This window comes from Microcebus murinus, chromosome 15, assembly GCF_040939455.1.
Source record: "Microcebus murinus isolate Inina chromosome 15, M.murinus_Inina_mat1.0, whole genome shotgun sequence".
NCBI classification, from domain to species: Eukaryota; Metazoa; Chordata; class Mammalia; order Primates; family Cheirogaleidae; genus Microcebus; species Microcebus murinus.
The window spans coordinates 64,530,642-64,553,067 of NC_134118.1; the positions used below are offsets into that span (position 1 = coordinate 64,530,642).

A 22,426-nucleotide genomic window follows, 5' to 3' on the forward strand; every position below is an offset into this window, starting at 1 on the left:
TCATAATCACATGAGCTGAGTGGGCAAAAAACAAGACTAAGCCGTAACAGCAAACGTCTGAAATGAGGGCCATGTGCCAGACTGGCGGTCAACAGCAGTGCTGGCTGTCCCAAGATACAACTTGTCACCCAAACACACGGAACCACCAGCTTCCATCTGTCTGGCTAGTGACACGTGGGGTCTTTAGCTGGGGTAACGCCTTGCTGCTGGACTCTCCCAAGTGTCCTAACAGCAGGAAGCAGAATAGGACTCCACAGGGAAAAGGAACAGAGCTGGGTACTTTCCACACAGGTGGCTCCTGAGAACAGCTGGGCACTGCTGAGGTGCCACTGAGGGACATGCCAGGAAGAACATGAAACCCGCCTGGACGCGGAACATGAAACCGACCAGGGAAATCCCTAGGGGTGCTGCGCTGCAGTTGGCGGCCCCAAGCCTTGCAGCAAGCAGGAGGGAAGTAAGAAGCAGGGATGGCTTTCAGGGGATACCACCTTCCAACCTCTCTGTGGTCATGTGGCTATACAAACCACGTGCTGCTTCTCTTCCCCAAGAGACCTCTGTAGGGTTAGAAAGTCCAGGGTGTGTCTGTCATGGTTTGGGTAGGCTCGGCCTCATTAGCAGGGACAACAGTGGCTTCCAGGGGCTGGGAATAGGGACACTTCCAGATCCTGTGCTCTTCTTGTCATCTACATTTTTGTTTAACCCGGCCTAGCCTAAAGGAAGCCAGTAGCCCACCAGACTTCAGTCCTGAGCTGGAAAGGACAGGGAACGCAGGAAGTGAGGAGCATGCCCCAGCTCCTCTGCTGACAGCCATGACTTGCTCCTGCAGCCCTGAGGTCAGTCTCTAGGGTTAGACTCTAGGTCATCCCTGGGGCTGACGGAGAGGCAGAGAGATGCCTCCAGCCCTCGGCCGCAGGCTCCTCTGGGGTCTAGCACCGTCCAGCCAGGCCAGCCCAGCCTCCGGAGCAGAATGCAGACAGGTACTTCTGCGCCTGCTCCCAGCTCTTGACCACAGCCCCAGAGGAGGCTGGCAGGGGTCCAGGAGACAAAGTTAACTTTTTCACTTTGGTTTCTTTGAATCTCCAATGATTAATAAAAACTTCGGACCTTTTCAGGTGTATAGATTTTTCCCAAGTTTGTTGATTGCATTTTTGTTTTCCTGGTGCAGAGCTCTGAGCTTTTTACTTCATGTTTCTTTGAGAAATCCCTCAAGTAATCTATACTTCTATTTTCTTTGTATTAGTTAGGGAGCCTATTCTGAAGTCGATTTCAGTATTTTTATACTCACTGTTGCAACGTCTCGAAGCCTTGTTCTTTATAGAGCAGTTCTTGCTTCATCTGTGAGAGTTCTCTCTTCAGCTTTTTAACCTTTCATGAAAAACCAACGTAAATATTAATGTTTGTAAACAACTAGCAACACAGTGCATTGTTTTAAAAGATAATAAATTAGTAAACTATTAACACATAAACAAAGCTATAAGTTTAAGTAACATTCACTTTACCAGTTTCTCCTTCACATAAATTCTTTGGCAGGCATATTAATTGTGTTTAAATTATCAGTGAGGTATAACTACTACTGACCTTACTTATCTTGTTCCACAACATGCCTATGAGCTGGGCACCATCATGGTCTCCATTTTGTGGTGAGCAGCCGATAAAGGGCGGAGTGAGAACTTCGAGCCGCCGCATGTCTAACTCTAAAAGCCTGCACTCGTGCCTTCATTCACAGCGCCGAGGACCACTGGCCACCCCTGTTTCTTGGATACGCCCAGCTGACACGTGCCTCAGTTTCTTTGTATGCTGGTCCCTCTGCCTGGAAAGCTCTTCCCGGGTCCCCGGTGGTAGACTCCTCATTGCTCTAATGTTAGCCCGAACACTACCTCTTCAGGCAGGACTTCCCTCACCACCTTATCCATGCTCTGACTCTGGTTTATTGAGACCACAGTACTTTTCAAGAGCTGAAATTTCCCGTGTACTTGGTTTTTTTGTTTTGTTTTGTTCTTAATAGACGGGGCCTTGCTCTGTCACCCAGGCTGGAGTGCAGCGGCCTGATCATAGCTCCCTGTAACCTTGAACTCCTGGGCTCCAGTGATCCTCCCACCTCAGCCTCCTGAGTACCTGGGACTACAGGTGCACACTACCACACCCTGCTGATTTTTAAAAAATTTTTTGTAAAGACAGGGTTTTGCTATATTGCCCAGGCTGGCCTCCAACGCCTGGCCTCAACTGATTCTCCTACCGTGGGCTCCAGACTGCTGGGATTTCAAGCATGGGCCACCTCACCCAGCCTTCTGTGTACCGGTCTACTGTCTGTCCTCCATGGGAAAGTAAGCTGCATCCCACCAGCTGTACCCTGAGCGTCTAGAACAGTACCATGCAAACAATAAGTGATTGATAAATATTTGTTGTCTAACTGCTAAAAAACAATTTTTTTTCCTGTTGGCAAATATATTCTTTGGTAATAACAATGCTAAAATCTGACAGATCAGAAAAACAGTACATGCCTAGTTTAGTTGTGAACTCATAGAGATCTTTGCATGACAGTTAGGAACTTATTTCCATATGTTAAGTTATAGCCTTCAGTGTTAAACACATTCTGCTGTGCAGTAGTTAGGTTTGCTTTCAAACTTGTATTGCCTATCTATTTTACTCATTCCACAAATATTTATTGACTCTCCATTATGTGTCAGGTCCTGGGCCTGAAGTGTGAACAAAACAGGCATTATCCCTGCCCTCAGGGATCTTGACAGAGCAAGAGAGAAGCCAGATAAGCCAAATAATCACCCAGCGAAATAAATCTTACCCATGACCAGAGATGCTATGAAAAAAAGGTCGGGATAATTTGAGATCTAAAAAGGGGACGGGACGTAATTTAGTATGAGCAGTTGGATGAAGCCTGTCTGAGGGAATGATGTCTAAGCAGACAGGCAGAGTAGTGGGGGTTCACTCGGTAACCGAGGGTTCTCAAAAGGTAGAGCTTGTGCAAAAACCCTCAGGGGGAGGGAGACTCAGCGAACCTCTGGAATTTAAAGAATGCTCCCTCCTGCTGCTGGATTCCAGGGGGTGGGGTGGCATAAAGTGGGATTGGAGAAGGCCTGATTATGAAGAGTCTTGAAGCCATGTTGAGGATTTCTAAATCTTATCCCAAGAACAATGAGAATCAAGGAGGGACTTTCAAGCACCACCGGCCTTGTGATTATAAACAATCACTGTGACAACCCTGGGTGATTAGACCAGAGATGCCAGCCCACAGTGCAGGCACGTGGGCAGGTGCTAGACAGCAGAGCCCAGAGGAGGAATACAATGCAGAGGTGGAGTCAGCAGGACTTGGCCACTGGCTCAAGGTGAGGGAGGGGGAGAGATGTGATGAAGATCACATTAGGGACATTGGCCTGCCAGCCCGGTAGGTAAAGGTGTTTTCCCCGAGAGGGGGACCAAATTTGGGGGTGAGGATCGAGGATTTTCTTGAAGACATTTATTTCTGAGATGCCGCTGAGACTTCAAAGGCAATTGGATTATGTGGACTTCATGTTCAGAACAAGTGTCTGAACGAGAGATATAAAATTTAGAGTCATTGGCATAGAGATGATATTTTAGATGCATCAGCATAACTGAGATCACCTAGAGAGGGTGTGTACTGACAAGAAGAGAGTTCAGGAACAAGCCCTGGGCATCTTCATTATTCAGAAGTCTACTAGAGAAAGAGGCAAAATATACTGTGAAGTAGTGACCATAAGAGAAGTGGGAGGAACAAAGAAGAGCATCACGGAATATAAGACAAAAAGTCAAGAGGGAGACCAGGCCCTTTGAGAAACATGATGCTGAGGACAAGCTGTGTAATACTCATGTTCGTATCCCTTAAAGCTCAGTACTTTGGACAAGGTAGACAGTCAACAATTTATCTGTTGAGTTGATCTTAATGTAACAGTTTGTGCCCTAAGGAATTTTATTTTATTAGGGAATGGAAATATAAATAATTATATTTCAAGGCCCAATTTATAACTACAAAGAGAGGTATAAACAATTCTGTTAGAAGCCAAGGGAGGAGAGGAATACTCATGGCACGAGGATGAGGGCTGACCTCGTGGAGGAGATGCCTGAACTGGATTCTGAAGGTGCTGTAATCCTGACCAAGAGCAACGAGCTCATTCACAATGTATCATGAAAACAAAACATTTCAGTTTTAATATAGACGATTATCATGTCCATAGAACCATCAGTAATCAAGAGCTCATTCCACAAGTACTTCTATTTTGGACAGCATTCTCAAGTGCTTTTTGCCAAAAAGACAGTAACACTTTTATCTTTAAAAAAAAAGAAGAGTTAATAAAAAAAAAAAATCAACAAATGGCTGGGCTGAAACCTGTCTTTACCTTTGAAAACACAGTTAATAAAAACAGTAGTGATAATGAGCTCACTTAGAACTGAATTAAAATAATCAGTGTAACTCATTGGCATAAAATAACATTCTACTTAAACCATCATTTGGATTGTGATAATAGACCAATTTAAAATTTTAAAAATTATTTAAGATATTCTTTATTTTGAGGAGGTATTAGCGCTCTCATGTTCACTGCAGCATGATTCATAATAGCTAAACTGCAGAAATAATCTAAATGTTCAATGACAGATGAATGGTAAAGAAAATATAGTATATACATATCATATGCTATATACATAATGTGTATTATTCAGCCTTAAATATTATATAATTTATTTTATTTATATATTATTTATATGTTATATATTATATATGATATGATATTATATATATTATATGTTATATTATTTATATATTATTCAGCTGGAATATTATTCAGCCTTAAAAAAGTAAATGTTGCAAAATGTGACATTGACGAACTGTGAGGACAGAAGGATCAGCACTGCAGGATTCCACTTACATTAAGTACCTAAAATAGTCAAACTCACAGAAGTGGAAAGTAGAATGATGGTTGCCAGGGGCTGGGGTGTGGAGGAAAGAGGGAGTTGTTCAAGGGTATGCAAGATGAAAGTTATGCAAGATGAAAGTTCAGAGATCTGCTGTGTAACAGTGTATCTATAGTTAACAGTATTATATTGTATACAGAAAACTGTGTTAAGAAGGTAGATCTCATGTTAAGTGTTCTCACCACAATAAAATAAAAATTGGAATTAAAAAAAAAATCTAAAATTGACTTTTGACAAATGGAGACTCTCCTCTGTTTAGGTGATATGAGATTTTATTGTATGTTGTGTGACAATGACATAGGAAGCTAACCTACGCATTCTTTTCTTCTATATTATTTATTTTACCAGAAGTCAGCTATAAGCTAGTTTTTATTTTGAGGAGTCTTCTTCGTGGATTACCTAAATGATTATTGGCTCCCAAATGTCAATGTTGCATTTTATTATTAATTACTGTGAAAAAGTTTGCTCACATTATACTGACATGTGAAATCAGATATTATTTCCAACCAGACATTATTTCTCATTGTTTTTGGTTTTATGAATATGATCATCACTAATAGTTCAACAACTTGTCTTCTCTGAAACTATCTGACATCATTTTGGCTACTGGAGAATCACTACTTCTATTCTTCCGTTCCCCTACCTGCCCTCAAATGTAGGACCTAGAATTTTTAAAGCAAATGTCATCTGAGATTACAGCTAAGGGATTAAGCTAACGCTGATTTACAAGCTTGGCATACTGTAGACTCTAAGAAACAAGGAGAGTTAAATTCAGGAGCACCTTTTATGTATTACAGGTATTGTGCTAAATATAAATGCCTATTTTCAATTCTCAAAACTACTCTATTAGATACAGTTTTAATTCTCATTTTATAGGTGAGGAATCTGAAACCTAAAGAGAAAAAGTAAGCAATCTGCTGGAGGTTACACTGCTACTAGGCTGCAGAGACCAGTCTAGAACCCAGGAGAACTTTTTAAAAAATTAAGTTATTAAGGGCATCATGATACATGTAAAACCAAAGACAAATGAGGATTATAGCAAAACAATCTAAATAAAATCTATGACCCTTATTCTACCTGAGAAACTTCATTGTTTCCATATACCACCTGGATTGAAGACATGAACAGCCCACAAGCCCTAGAGCCTGCATCTTCTCTTAGTTACTGACCTTTTTGTAGCTGTAGCCAACCATCTACTTTTATAGACCCATTTCTATTGAAACAAATCTCATAACCCAGAGTAATAAATTGGAGGCAAGAGACCCATGACTTTTGCACATTTCCTGCCTTCCATACTGACTACAAAAAGCAACTGACATTTTAACTTGATTTCAAAGTTATCTCTGAAAACCAGGAAGATACTGTGATTAAATGTGATAAGTATGACTAGAAATCATAGAGCTTCTTGCCACCTCTTCCAATCCTAGTGTAATAAGTTTTATTTTTAAAAAAAGGAGAAAGAAGATGACAGTGAAGGAAAAGTAAATTCTGGAAACCTGTACACCTCAGAAGTATCACAAGACAGGCAGGTTTCAAAAGTTTGCCCTAAAAGTGAACCTTGCAACATTAAAGCTATAATGAGCAAAATGGCATTTTACTAATGATTACCTTCCCTTTTCACCATTTTCTCCACTGTCTTGAAGGGAGCTCCTTAAGCAAGCCAATAAAGGGCAACTGTCAGCTTGCTCCTTTGGAAATCTTTCTCTTGGCTACCACATCCACCTTGCTAAAAGTTGCTAAAAGTCCTCACTACCCTGCCTCATCTATATAAGCATCTTTAAAGAAAATGAGATGTCAACTCCAATGGACAAAGAATTAAGACTAAAAGTTTTTTAAATTTTCCTGAAGAATAGAGGAAAACAGAATCCCAGATGCTGCTAGAACCATTTATTATGACTAATAAATGGATTCTATGATTAGATACAAAATGGCTAAAATACAGTCTTTTTGAGGAGGTAAGACAAAAGCCAATGAGAAAAATTTTATGATATATACTATCTCAAGATACAAATAATAGATAAAAATATGGAAGGTCAATGCTAGATCTCTACAAATAATTTATTTTTGTTTGTTTTTTGAGATGGTCTCGCTCTGTTGCCCGGGCTAGAGTACAGTGGTGTGATCAGAGCTCACTGCAACCTCAAACTCCTAGGCTCAAGCAATTCTCCTGCCTCAGCAGGAGAAATAGTTGGGACTCAGTCCAAATAGTCCCAAATAGCTGGGACTACAGGTACACGCCACCACATCTGGCTAATTTTTCCATTTTTTATGGAGACAGGGTCTAGCTATGGGGCTCAGGCTGGTCCTGAACTCCTGGCCTCAAGAGATCCCCCTGCCTCAGCCTCCCAAAGTGGATTATAGGTGTTAGCCACTGTGCATGGCTCTCCACAAATAATTAAACCAGCAAGTTACCCCATGACCCAGCAATTCTGTTTCAGAGCATATATCCAAGAGAAATGAAAATATATATCCACACAAACACTTGTACGCATATATTCAGAGTAGCATTACTTATAATAGCCAAAATGTAAAAACAACTCAAATATCCACCAACTGATGAGGTGATAAATAAAATGTGGTGTATCTGTATCATGGAATATTATTTGTCAATAAAAAGAATGAAGCCCTGATAAATGCTTCAAGATGATGAACCCTGAAAACAATTATGCAAAGTGAAAGAAACCAGTCACAAAAGATCGTTATGTTGTATGATTCCATTCATACGAAATGTCTATAACAGGCACATCTGAAAAGACAGAGAGTGGTGGAGGTTTGGGGCTTGGGAGTGGGGTAGGCGAGCGGGGAATGGGGAGAAAGTGCTAAAGAGCACAGAATTCCCTTTGAGTGGCAAAAATGTTCTAAAATTAGATTGTGATAATGCATACATAACTATGAATATACCATTACATTGTATATTTTAAATAGGTAAATTGTACAGCGTGTGAATTATTTCTCAATAAAGCTGACAAATTAAAAAAAAATAAACTGGCAAACGGAAAGAGAAAAGGTAGATCACCACCAAAAAAATAAACAAATCACTACCTAACAAACACAAAACCACGATATCATTATGTATCAATTAAACCAGCAAAAAATAAATACAAATGATAAAAACTTGGTCAAATGTCTCGCTGTTTCAGATGCACACCCAAACCCTTTCTCCGTGCTCTGTAAGGCCTGCAGGCTCTCGGTGTCTTCCTCTCATTGCCCTGATCAGCTCTCGCTTCCTCTCCTGCCACTCTGCCACCCTCCCTCTATTGTGGCCACGTTTCTTCAGGTCCATCCTTGAAGGTCCCACACCTTCTCCTCCACCAGAACCTTCCCACCGACTCTTCCCACCTGACTGACGTTTTCACCGCCCCACCCAGTCTGCGCTCCAATGTCGCCTTCGCAATGAGAGTTTCCCCAAATACACCACTCAAACGTGTAAACAGCTCTCCCTCCTTCCCCACACCCTGTTCTATAGCACTTATTCCTGGTTGGGTTGATTTAAAAAAAAAAAAAAAAAAAAAAATCAAGAGACTTAAAGATGTTCATACCCTTTGACTCAGGATTATTCCACATCTGGAAATTTAGCTCACAGAAACAGTCCGAAATGCAAAAATTTGGAGATAATAAATAATAATAATAATAATACAATTTTAACAAATAATAAAAAAAAATAGAAGCTGAATTTATCAAAATGCTTTCTCTGCATCTATTGGAATAATTATTTCTCTTCACTCTGTTAGTACAGTGAATACTTTTCAAATCCAAAACTGTACTTTCCTAGGCTAAGTCCACATCAGCCTTGATATATTATTTTTAAATGCTGTATTCAGTTTACTAATATTTCACTTAGGATTTTTGCTTCTATGCCTATGAACATGGCTGGCTTACACATTTTTTTCTCGTACAGTCTTGTCAGACTTTGGTGTCAAAGTTATGCTAGCCTCGGCCTGAGGGTTTCTCTGGTATTTCTTTGATAGCAACAGGGCTATTCAGATTTTTTCTTTCATCTTGAGTCATTTTTGGTCAACAATATTTTAACAGGAATTAATCATTTCATTTCAAAATTAAAATGTAATGTTATAAATTTTCTCATAATGTCTTATTTATTAAGCATTTGCAGTTTTATCCCTTCTCATTCCGTGTACTTTTTAATTTCTTTTCTATCTCACTTTTGAGTCAATCCTGACAGGCATCTGTCAATTTTACTATTCTTTCGAAACATCTTATTTTGCTTTTGCTGGCCTCTCTATCATAGCTACGTTTTCTATTTTGATAATTTCTGCCTTTATTTTCCTTCTACTCTCTTTGGACTTATTCTGCTGCTCTTAGGTTGAGTGCAATGCTCATTAATTTTAAGACTTTCTTCTTTTCTAGTATATGTATTTAAGGCTGTAAGTTTTTCTCTTACTACGCAACTAAACTACACACTTTTTTGATTCCCCAGTTTTTTCACTCTTGTGTTTTTCTATTCCAGGATCCAAGCCAGATACTACATTGTATTTGGTTGTCAAGTCTCCTTAGGTGCCTCCGGTCTGTGACAGTTCCTCAATCCTTGTGCTCACTCTGCCGTGCTCATTTTTGAACAGAGTAACCAACCAGATGTTTTATCAAGTGTATCTCAATTTGGGTTTGCTTGATGCTCTCTCATAATTAGATTGAGATCATGGATTTGGCGGAGAATACCACATAGGTGACGTGTCCTTCTCATCAAATGATATCTGAGTATGTGCTATCAACATGACTTATTGTTGGTGAGGTAAACCCTGATCAATTGGTTGAAGCAGGGTTTGCCAGGTTTCTTCACTGTAAATTAACTATTTTTTCTCTTCTACACTCTATCCATGAGAAGGTACTCACTATATGTCAAGCCCACACTCAAGAAAAGAAGAAAAGTATCAAAAAATTAGTGGACATGTTAAAACCACCAGAGTTAAATAATACATATTTGCAGGGAGATACTTTCAGGGTAAGCAAATATGCTGTTTTTCCAAGTTTTACTCGCTAATTTTTGCAAAGAGCATTCATGTATGTTCGACCCATTATTATTTATAAGTGTATAATTCTGGTTTTCCAAATTATGCTACTTTTAAGTTCAACTTAGAAGTATAATATATATAATGAAAAGAAAAAAGCCTTAAGCATACAAACTCAATAATGACCCGAAAGTTAAAACAGCCACGTAATGGCCAAGAGTTGAAGAAACAATACCTTATTAGAAACCCAGAAGGCATTCTTGTGTCCCTCCAAATTACTAAACCTTACCTTTTCTTCAAAAGTAACCACTATCTTGACTTCTAACTCTCAGAACAGTTTGTCTTTTCTGAACCTCATATAAATGCACTCATACAGTGTGTATTCTTTTGTGCCTAGCTTCATTCACTCGACATTGTGTCACTGTATGCAATCATGTCCATTTACTTTCATTTCTATACAATGTTCTCCATCGTGACCACACAAAGTGCATTCATCCATTCTGCTACTGATACACACTTTAAGTTTTAACCTATTGCACTATGAACATCCTGTTCATAGGGGTGGAGCTGCATGCTAGTAGGTAAGTATACGTTCAACTTTATTGGGAAATGTCAGTTTTCCAAAGTGATTGTGCCACTTTGTTCCACCAGCAGTACAGAGTTCTAGTTGCTCTACATCCTTCATAACCCTTTGTATATTGTTGGTCTTTTTTATTTTAGCTCTTCTGAAGCAGGGTGGTGTTTTTTAATGGATTTCTAACAAATTCATTATAGTCAGAGAATGTGGCCTGACCAAAACTTTGAAATGTATTGAAGCTAGCCTAATGGTCCTAATATGTGAGTCAGTTTTCATGAATATTCTAAACAGGCCTGAAAAGAATTTTTGTTCCCTACTTTTTGGTGGAATGTTATATATGCAGATTAGATTAAGCTTTTCAATTATGTTATTCACCTATAATTAGATTAAGCTTGTCAACCATGTTATTCTATATTATAAATAATTTCTTTGATCTGCTTGATCCACCAATTATTTTTTTGTTTGTTTGTTTTTGAGACAGAGTCTTGCTTTGTTGCCCACGCTAGAGTGAGTGCCATGGCGTCAGCCTAGCTCATAGCAACCTCAAACTCCTGGGCTCAAGCAATCCTGCTGCCTCAGCCTCCCGAGTAGCTGGGACTACAGGCACACGCCACCTTGCCCAGCTAATTTTTTCTATATATATTTTTAGTTGGCCAATTACTTTCTTTCTATTTATAGTAGAGACGGGGTCTCACTCTTGCTCAGGCTGGTTCCGAACTCCTGACCTTGAGTGATCCCAGAGTGCTAGGATTACAGGCGTGAGCCACCACGCCCGGCCCAATCCACCAATTATTAAGTTATACTGGAATCTCCCACTGTGATTGTGGATTTGTCATTTCCCTCCTTGAATGTTTTGCCTGTTTTTGCTTTATATATATTGGGACCCATATTTTAACAAATACATTATAGATTCATTGCCCTTTTTTTAATAAAACATTTTGCCTTAAAATCTATGTCTTCTGACATCAATAAAGCTTTATTTATACCAGCTTTATTCTAATTAGAATATTATTGGTGCATCTTTTTTCCCATCCTTTTACTTTTAACTGTTCTGTATAGTTGTTTTCTCTTTCTATATCTTTCTTGTTTCTTGTAAGCATCACATAGGTAGATTTTCTTTCCAAATCCAGTTTTTAAATCTTTCTCTTCTTAACCAGAGCATTTAATCCAATCACACTTAGAATTCTAATTATTTCTACATTGAGATTTATTAATGTTTTACCATCTTATATTAGACTAATTTGCCTTGTCCTTTCTATTCTTTCCTTTCCTTTCCTGTTTTCTTTAGTATTTCCAGTGGTGAAGAACTACCGATGTCATACATTACTCTCCAATTTTATCTGAAAATGTCTTTATTTCATCCACACGCATGAAAGATGTTTTTAATGTGTATAAATTTCTAATGGTTATTTTCTCTTAGAACACTGAAAGTATGAAAAAATACCATCAGCATGAAAAAATCAGCTCTCCCTAATTTTGGGCCTTTGCAAATAATTCCCTTCTCCCCCGCACCCCCCCCCATAGTGGCTCTGAATTTTATTCATTATATGATTAATTTACAGATGTTTTACTTTCATCTTTTTCATATTTCCTTGATCATTTTCATAGTATCTTTCTTACTCATATTTTCAATCTCCTTTTGTATTTCTTAAAACATGTTAAACATACATAATTTGTACTGTACCTAATATTTCCAAAATCTGAAGCATTTGAAGATCAGATTCTACTGGGAGAGAAAGCTAAGCTTCATTTATATTTACAGCCATTCCCCATCGCTTGTCACCCCCATGCCACCCCCGCCCCAGTCCGTGGAAAAATTGTCTTCCATGAAACTGGTCCCTGGTGCCAAAAAGGTTGGAGACCACTGAGGAAGGCACAAGTTCAAAGACTGCCTGTCCAGAGAAGATCTGCATCTCAGGCAACTGGAGCACAACCATCTGTCACTGCTTAACCCTGTCACAACTTGAACTAAGTGTTCAGCTTGAGCTTTTTCAGACCATGCAGGTCAGTGTGAATTCAGGGATACCTGATAGTGATAAATCCAAAGGTAAGAATGTTTTCTTTTCCTTTAACTACTTATCATTATTTTTTTCTAGATAGGCAATTTTTCTTACTGCCCTCTAGAAGTGGTCATGGGGGTGGCAGGTATATTGGAGTGGCTGGGTTGGCTGAATTTAATCCTAGCGTTCTTGCACTGAGGGTTTAGTGTCCTTTTGGGTCCCAACTGTACACAGTTGTGCTTTGTCCCGGGGAGACTGCGAGAGGAGAACGCGGAAGGCAATGTTCATTAGCTTGGCAAATGCCCTCAGGCGGAGGCAGCCTCAGTGTTCCGCTTACTATTCTGGGTTCTGAGCCAGCTTTATGCCTCTATGAAAGCCTTTCTTGCCAACTTCTCCATACTTTTATTTATCTTTATTTACATTACATTCATCATTTTTAGTTATGTGTAGAAGGAAACATATAGTGTGGACACAGTTATTGCCCACCAATCTGTTAGACAGAAAAAGTCCCCTAATATTGGGGGGTTTTTTGGTGCTTTCTCTCCTCTATTCTTGTGAAATCCCAACAAAGCTTGATTTGTGTGTGCGTGTGTGTGGTTTTTTTTTTTTTAGGCTTTTAAAGATACTGTAGAGCTATTCTATCATATCTGTTTTTTATTTTAATAACCATTGTCTTTATTTCCTCCCATTTTCTTTCAGTTTTATCTGTTCCTTCTGTAACAGACTAAACTTTTAAAATGTGATGTTTAGTTATGGACATTTCTTCTCCATTTAAGCCTATATAAATGGCCTACTAAAAACTGCTTTAGTTGTAGCCCACAAATGTTTATATGTATTTTTATGACCATTTAATTCCAACTGTTTCTATGTTTTTATTAGACTTTGTTAACCTATGGATTATACTAAAAGTATGTTTAAAAGTTCCATGTAAGAATTCTGCATTTTTTGGTTATCTTTTTGTTACTGATCTCTACCTTAACTGGCAACATGCTCAGACAGTGTGCTCAGTGTACCAATTCCCTGTATGAACTTTTTGAGGGCAGTTTTATGACTAGCACGTGGTTAATTTTTATGAGTGCTAGAAAGAAATACACATTCACTATTTGGTGGGCTCTACATACAACCATTAGACCAAACTTACTCATAGCTTTTCAGCTCTCTCACCGCAGTGTAGCATAGGCTCCGTAAGAGCAGCTACTTTATTTGTTTTGTTTATGCTATATCTCATTGCCTACAACAGTGCCTGGCACGTATTAACTATTCCCTTTGCTCTCTGCTATAACAAATCTGTAAAACAGTGCCTGGAATGTATGAGGCACTCAATAAATACTTGCTTAATGAATAAATGACTGAAGACTTCTCATCCTGTGAGTAATGAGTAACTGCATTTGATTTATTAAAATGTCTCACTATCGGGTTGGCTTGGTCTGTTACTCCCCTTGCTCTCTCACTTTTTTGTGGCTAATTTAATTAAATGAGTTAATGATTGGACTTTTCACATTTAAATCACTGATTCATCTGGAATTATTTTGATATAAGGAATAAGGTACAAATCCACCTTAATTTCTTTTAAAATGAGCAGAGAAATATCTCTAAGCACTCATTGAATAATTCATTTTTCCCTTAAACATACAGAATGCCACCTTTATCATATTTTTAAATTCAACAAGGTGTTTCTGGATGTTCAGTTCCATTGATTTTCCTATTTTTGTGACAATATCACACTGTTGTAATTACTGGAAATTTATGTATTTTAAATATATTAAGATAAAGACATATTAAATACAATTGCCAACTCAATTGCAATAAACACTCATGCATATAGATTGCGCTCTCTAAATACTGTATCTTCCTAAAAAGAAATCAGTTTTTCTTGAAACGTCTGATTTCAGGTCTAGTGTAAAAAACATCTTTTCAGACCAGGGTGAAAGAAAACTTTCAGAACATTGGGACCAGAGGTTTACAGAGCCAATGTAAAGAGGCTCCTATATGCACAAGATAGGAAGGATCAATAACCATAATAATTACAATGACCCAAAATATGTCAATTATGTTTAAATCTATGAGCACAAATACTATCAATACTATCAATACAATATCAATACTTTACACTAAACAAACAAAAACCTAACTCCATTGGTCACCTCTGGCAGATGGTAGGGCACAGGACATCATTTCAAAACTGTGTTTTTAGAAAAAGAAAAATAATCCAGTATTTATCCATTTTTCCATTATGAGCTGAGGGTAAGCAAACAACAAACAACAGTGGTGAGGGAGGGGAAAATTTCTCTTTATAAAGATATTCCAACAAATAAGGAATGGTATAATTAAACTATAATATTTTGCAATTCCTAACAAAATAGTGAATCTAGACAATGACCATGAATTACTACTATTACAATAAAAAAGAAAAAATGAGACATTCTGTGCCTGATGGATACATATAGCACTACCTCTGATGAATTCTCCCTTGCCTCCAAAAAAACTCAAGATCTCATAATCTTCTACATCTAATTAGCAATTTGCAGAACATATAAGAACCAAAGAAATTTGTTCAAGTACACCATGGGAATGTAGAATACAAAAATCAGACCGTGAAGAATTCTACAAATGACCTAGCTTTTTTGAAAAAGTATCAAGAAAGGAAAATGGTTAAAATGGACTGCAGAAATATATCTACTAATTACAATGTATAGACCACATTTGGACATTGATTCAAACAAACCAACAGAAAAACAAACTATGACACAAATGAGAAGCATAAATATTGACAGGATATTTGGACAGTAATAAAGAATTCTAGATAACTTTTCAAAAGTAATAATATTATTGTGGTTATTTTTTAAAAATGGTTCTTAGCTTTTAGAAATGCATGGCGAAATACTTATAGATGAAATGATATACTGTTTCAAATTGTCCATCAGCAGGATGGGGTGAGAGTAACAAAAAATTATTGAGGTATGTGATGGAAACATGGGAGATAATTATACTATTCTGTCTATTCATGTACAGTGTTTAATATTTCCCATAATACAGTACAGTCATGTCACTTAATTACATCACAGGTGGGAAGATTGCTTGAGGCCAGGAGTTTGAGGACCAGTCCGTGCAAAAGCGAGACCCTGTCTCTACAAAAAAATGGAAAAATTAGCTGGGTATGGTGGTACACACCTGTAGTCCCAGCCACTTGAAGCAGGAGGACTGCTTCAGCTTAGGAGTGTGAGGTTGCAGCAAGCTATGATGACACCACTGTACTCTAGCCTAGGCGACAGGGCAAGACCCTGTCTCCAAAAAAAAAAAAAAAAAGCTATGAGTATATAAATAAAAAGCATTAATTTATTTGCTTTATCATTTCAGAAATAAACCATTAAGAAGTGCTGTTATCCCATTTGACTCAGGAGGAAAAGTGAAGCCTAATGATCATCAATATCTATGACCATAATATAAAATAATGTGAAACAGATATTTCAGACAAAAGTTACTAAATACATGATTCCCAAATACTTGCCCTACTAGTTCTAATTCATTAAAATAAATAAATTTTTTTATTTCATTTGTACACCTGCTAATACTGTTGCATCAAAATAATAAAGCACAGAACTAGTGTTTGGCTATGTCTGAAAAGTTGTTACTGTGACCAAAAATGCAGGCACATACTCAAAGACACCAAAGTGATGAAGAGTTAGTTCATTAATGAGTTACTATTCCTGTTGTATTAACTTGTGAAAGGGATTTTAACAGGGTACGAGAATGGCCAAGTTGTCAAAATCCAATGGACTCTGCCAAGTGACCCATCCACATGTGAACGGCTGGAGCATTCTAAAAGTGCAACCTGGCGAAAAATGTACACAAATACCAAAAAGAGCTTGCCACCTGTGCCAAAGTGTTCAAACCATGACATAGCTCGAAACATCACAACAGCAGCACAGACCGCAAAGGCCAATTTGCTAAGGGAACATTCCCAAAAAGACATTAACACTGCCAGGAAGTGTTAAACCACCACCTAGGCACTAATAAAAGAGATAAAGACAGTGTTATTTGTGATCTTTTATTATAGTTATTTATGAATGTCTTATATCCTCTTCTTGAAGGAAGCATCTCTCTCTTTGTGGTCACAGTGATAAAATATACATATTTAAAATATAGGGCTCTGATATCAAGGGCAAATTGAACCTGGCACAGAGGCCAGGCTTGGTGGCTCACGCCTGTAATCCTAGCATTCCATTCTAGGAGGCAGAGGCGGGTGGATAGTTTTAGCTCAGGAGCTTGAGACCAGCCTGAGCAAGAGCAAGACCCCGTCTCTAGTAAAAGAAATAAAAAGAGGCTGGGCACAGTGGCTCACATCTGTAATCCTAGCACTCTGAGAGGCCTAGGCGGGCAGATTGCTCGAGATCAGGAGTTCAAAACCAGCCTGAGCAAGAGCGAGACCCCGTCTCTACTATAAGTAGAAACACATTAATTGGCCAACTAATATATATAGAAAAAATTAACCGGGCACAGTGGCGCATGCCTGTAGTCCCAGCTACTCGGGAGGCTGAGGCAGGAGGATCGCTTAAGCCCAGGAGTCTGAGGTTGCTGTGAGCTAGGCTGACGCCACGGCACTCACTCTAGCCTAGACAACAAAGCGAGACCCTGTCTCAAATAAATAAATACATACATACATACATACATACATAAATAAATAAATAAATAAAAAGAAATTAGCTGGACAACTAAAAATATATAAAAAAATTTTTTTAAAAAGTAATAAACCTGGCATAGAATAAGCTTTCTATAAGGGATTCTGCTACATTAGAAGACAGTTCTGGGGAACGTGACCACTTGGGACCTTCTGTGATAGCTCTGATTGGGATGGGGGCTCCATTTCCTTCTCAATGATTATTGTATGAGATATCCTAATATGTTTTTGTTTTTTAATCTCTCCCTCAGGCCGCAGGTTCCCCACCCCTGCGAGGGATATTTACTGTAGAATGACACAGAACACTTCCATCAACGACTTCAAAAATAAAACCAAGAAAACCAAACTAATGAGAGGTTTTGCCTCCAGTAAGTGAAGACAAACCTTTTCACGCTCTTTCAGAGAACAAATAGAAAAGTTGTACCAAAACAAACAAACATCTGTTCAGGGACACTGGAGAACTTGTGTTAAAGATCCAGAAGATAAGAGAAGCTCAGTGTCATGAGCCAAACTTGGCACTGTTTTTCCTTTTGAGGGATTTGCCGATGCAACGGAGAAACTGTGAAGTTGGATGCATGCAGCGACTGAGCGCCTGAGACACAGAGGACTCTGGCAGTTCCAGAGCTGAGGCATGAGGGGAGAGAGTTCGAGTTCAGCCTTGATCAGGCACAAGGGGCCCTGGTAAAACATTCCAAGCGTTTCACTAGGATTTTGAAGAGCTTTGCCATAAGAGAAAGGCTAAACTGGAAACAGACTCACACTTAGAAAGGGACTGAAGCCCAGATTCCAGTCAGCTCCAATCCTGACTGGATTAAAATTATCTGCCCCTGGCCTAACTACCTATAAGAAGGAAAACTAGATTCTCACTAAAGATAACAAGATGTTCAAAAATTATACATCAATGTGCAGAATTTGGACAACAGAAACAATAAAAATAATCAAATAGAAAATTTTAAAACTGAAAAGTACAGTGTAATTGAGCTAGAATCGATTAAAGAAAAATGTCCAAATGTTTGGAAATTAAACAATGCACTCATATGAGAAATCACAAAGAAAGTCAGAAAATATTTTTAACTAAGTGATAATAAAAATACAAAAATCAAATTTGTGGGATGTAGGAGAAAGCCACATAAAGTAATTTAGAGCCTTAAACGCAGACATTAGAAAGTAAGAAGGGCTGAAACTTAGGCAGTATCCAATACGACATGTACAGTCATGCACCTCATAATGACATTTCCTCACATATATGATGGTGATCTCCTAAGATTATAATGGAGCTGAAAAATTTGGTAGGACAACACATTACCTTTTCTATGCTTAGACTTGGTTAAATATTAATACATAAATACTTCCCATTGTGTTACAACTGCCTACAGTATTCAGTACAATCACGTGCTATACAGGTCTGTGGCCTAGGAGCAATACACTGTACCATATAGCCTAGGTGTATAGCAGCTGTACCATCCATATTTGTGTAAGTGCATCTATTATGTTCACACAATGATGAAATTCTCTAACGACACATTTCTGAGACTGTAACCCTGTCATTAAGTGATACATGACTGTGTATTTTTAAAATAAATTGTACTATGTATATTTGAGGTTTACAACCTAATGTTATGGGATACATGTAGATAGTAAAATGGTTACTATAGTAAAGCGAATTAACATATCCATCAGCTCACAGTATTTTTGTTACAAGAGCAACTAAAATCTATTTATTTAAAAAAAGTCCCTAATACGATATACTGTTACCATCTATAATCCTCATGTTGAACATTAGATCTCTAGACTTGTTCATCCTACATATCTGCTTACTTTGTACCCTTTGAACTACATCTCTCCGTTTCCTCTTCCCCCACCCCTTCCCCATAACCATTGTTTTATTCTCTATTTCTGTATATTGACTTTTCTTTTTTCTTTTTTTTTTTTTTTACTATTCCACATACAAGTGAGATTATTCAGCCATAAAAAAGGAGATCCTGCTGTTTGTTACAACATCATGGATCTGGAGAACTATGCTGTGTGATGGGTATATTTTTTGACACAGCAATTCCACTCCTAGCTGCAAAACCAACAAAACTGTGTACATATGTGCACCAAAAGACATGTATAATAGACATGTGTCTATTACGCCTTAATGTTAAGGCGTAATTTTTAATAATTAGAAATTGAAATAAACTTTAGTGTACACATCAACAGTAAATGAGATAAAGGATTTATGGTATATGCACAAAAGTGGAACACTACACAGCAATAAAAGTGAGCGTGAATGAATCTCAAAATGGTTGCTGAGCAAAACAAGCCATCAGATAATACACATGGTAGCATGCCAGTTTTACACTGTGCAAAGCAAGCCAAAAATTAACGTCTGTGTTAATGAGGATGATGTATATCGTAGAGAGAAGGGTAAGGACGATGAAAGGACACAACAGAGGCTTCTGTAGTCATGGTAATAACCTGCTTTATGACCTGGGTCTTGGGTACCTGAGTTTATTTGCTTGGCAAACAGTCTTTAATACTCCAAAAATCAAGAATAAACAAACTCTGGCCTTAAGAGCAGTTTGGTCAAAAAGATGTATGGCAAGGATCAGGAAATAATCCTGTAAGAGGAATTATGAGGAACCCAGCAAAGTCTGACCTAGAAAAGGCAGGACATGGTGACATGATGATGCAAACTGTAGGCATCTCTAAATGTCGGGTTGTCTGATGAAAGAGTAACTTGGCTTAACTCTGGAGGATAAAACTCAGAACAATGAGCAAAGACAAGTTATCAAGATTCAAATTTTGATTCACTATTCTAATAATAAAACTGCAATAAACGGAATATGTGTCACCTCAATAACAAAGATGATCCCAAACACAGAACTTGTTCAAACAGAGGCGGAAGGACCACCCAACAGGGAGAGGTGGAGGAGTTTGCTACAAGGAATGGAGACGGGAGATGACCACTAACACCCCTTCCACAGCCTTCAGAGTCCATACATACACAGTCAACGTAGAGCCACACTCAAAACACTTACCCTTAGTCGTGTAGTGGAGATCTCAGCTTTTAAAATATCGGGATCATATTTAGTACTGGATGAAGATCCTGAGAATACTTTGGAAAGAGAAAAAAGAAAAACAATTATTTACAAGCTGCCTAACACGTTCTCAGCTTAGAATTTACTGACTCTTAAAACAACAAGATTTATGCGTTTCTTGTGGATACTTATTTCTTTTTATAATTCCTTTACTGTCATTCACCAGACATGTAAATATAAAAAGTAACCTTCAAATCTCTGTAATTAAAAAAAAAAAAGCAAACTCAGTAAAGTGGAATGTCATACAGACCCCGGTGCTTAATTTTCTTCCGGATTTTATACATCTATGCCCTTAGAGGACTATACTGCAGGTGCAGTAGGTGAGAGCTTTGCATTATCCAGGAATTTATAATTTGTGTAGCACTTCTGAGCTCATCACAGCTGCTGCTTTAAACAAAGGCAGCTCCACATTATCAATTTATCAATGAGGAGGAGATAAATCAACTCAGGCCATCAACAGAAACCTCACTTTAACTAAGAGTTCCAGTTCCTCCCCACTGAAAATATTCTACAAGAGTAGCAAAAAGGCCAGATTACTGGTCTTGTTCTGAAATGGTAAAAATTAACTCATAAATGAATAAAAGACAATCAGGCAGAGGGAGGAGCAGAAACAGAAGGCACACATAATCCCCAAACGGGAAGACTTTCATCTGGAATGGGGCTGAGGGATTTCACTGACCGACCTCCCACCCACCTCTCCCACCTCTCAGGGTTTTCTTCTAGCCCAGGAGGGGAAAAGGACTTAGAATGCAACTTCACAGAAATGCAAGTGGTCTTCTACTACCTGCAATACTCAATCTCCATCTCTAAAGTCTGAGTAGCCACACTGCACTTACAGCTTGTGCGAGAACTCGACTTTTCCTTATAGGCATCATTTAATCGCACGTATTCATCCAGGGCCAATGCCAGTCTTTGCTCCTTCACGTGGTACAGCTCCTTCTGTGTCCTGAGTGCGTCCTGGGCCACTGAGAGATAGTCCTTGAGCATTTTCTCCTGCTCCCCCCTCCATTGTTTTCTTGGATCTTCTATCTGTGTGGTTTCTGAAAATATATTATTAGGTACAATTTTTTTTTTAGAATTTAGTTGTGTTTTCTGGATTATTTAAGCTTTAGGGAGTAGCTAGCTTAAATTCTTATATCCTCTGAGGAGTCTACTAGCATTTCTGCAGTGACTGCTCCCAAAATGTGATAGTTTTTGTTTTATTTACCTAGTCCACAACCCTTCACCCCCTTTGCCCTTTCAGGTTCTTGTCAACGATGTATTCTCACTGTAAAGCCGTCATACACAATGTTGCCAATTAGATCATGACTTTCAAGAATTCTTTGGCTTCCCCATGCCAGAATAACACCAAGCTATTTGTCCCACCATCCCAGGCCCTTTCTTATCTGAACCCAGCCTACTTCCATGGCGCGTGCTGCCATTCACTCAAGACAGGACTCCTCCATGCTGCCCCTACGTCAGCTCTGCTCCAGGCTGGTCTACTGTGCCCACCAGCACTGAGTTTCGTGTCCATGACAATAAGTACAGAAAGCAGCAGTAAACATTCTGAAATCTTTATAGCAATTTTATTATTGTGTATCTGTTGAATCTAATAATATTGGGGCTTGTGTTCTGTATTTCTTTGCATCTGAGTGTTTTTTTTGTTTTTTACTTTTCTAGTAATTCATTTTTATGGTATTTTACAAAATATATCACTGAGTCCATCCTAGTAGGTTCGAAATTTAAACATAAACAAACAAAAAACCCTGGTCGTGGTTTAAGGAGAATGCTCTAGTCTATGATCCCGATCCTTGGTTCTGCACACCACAATCACACAGAGACCCTGTAAAAATTCCTAGAGTCTCTGCAGGCCTGGCAGGTGTAAGAAAGAGCTCCTCAGGTGATTCCAGTAAGTAGCCACAGCCCAGTACCACTGCTCCGTAGCAAAGCTCACGTGCTGCCTCCCCATGAAGCCCCATCATCCCATCTGTAAGTCAGCCCTCCATCCTCTGGCTTCACAGCAGCTATCCTCACAGTTATCCTCATCTTATAAACTTGAAACACATTCTTCACTGTGTGGTGAAGCTACAGTAGGAGATATAAAGTGCAAAGAAAAACAAAAAAAGAATACAAGTTACCCTAAACATTTTCTTGCAATTTAAAACAGAAATATGTTTTGTTTGTTTGTTTGTTTGGGGGAG

At 38.5% G+C, this 22,426-nt stretch overlaps 1 protein-coding gene across 1 annotated transcript in view; it reads right to left on the bottom strand.

The window, feature by feature from the left end:
* The window catches only part of WWC2 (WW and C2 domain containing 2), a 173,343-nt gene that overhangs the window by 60,702 nt on the left and 90,215 nt on the right, over positions 1-22,426 (bottom strand). Inside the window, exons 3-5 of the mRNA XM_012784991.3 lie at positions 21,083-21,286; positions 20,187-20,263; positions 1,286-1,365 (exon numbers count right to left, since the gene is read on the bottom strand). Coding sequence (XP_012640445.3) covers positions 1,286-1,365; positions 20,187-20,263; positions 21,083-21,286 — 361 coding nt within the window. The remainder of the gene's footprint in view (positions 1-1,285; positions 1,366-20,186; positions 20,264-21,082; positions 21,287-22,426) is intronic.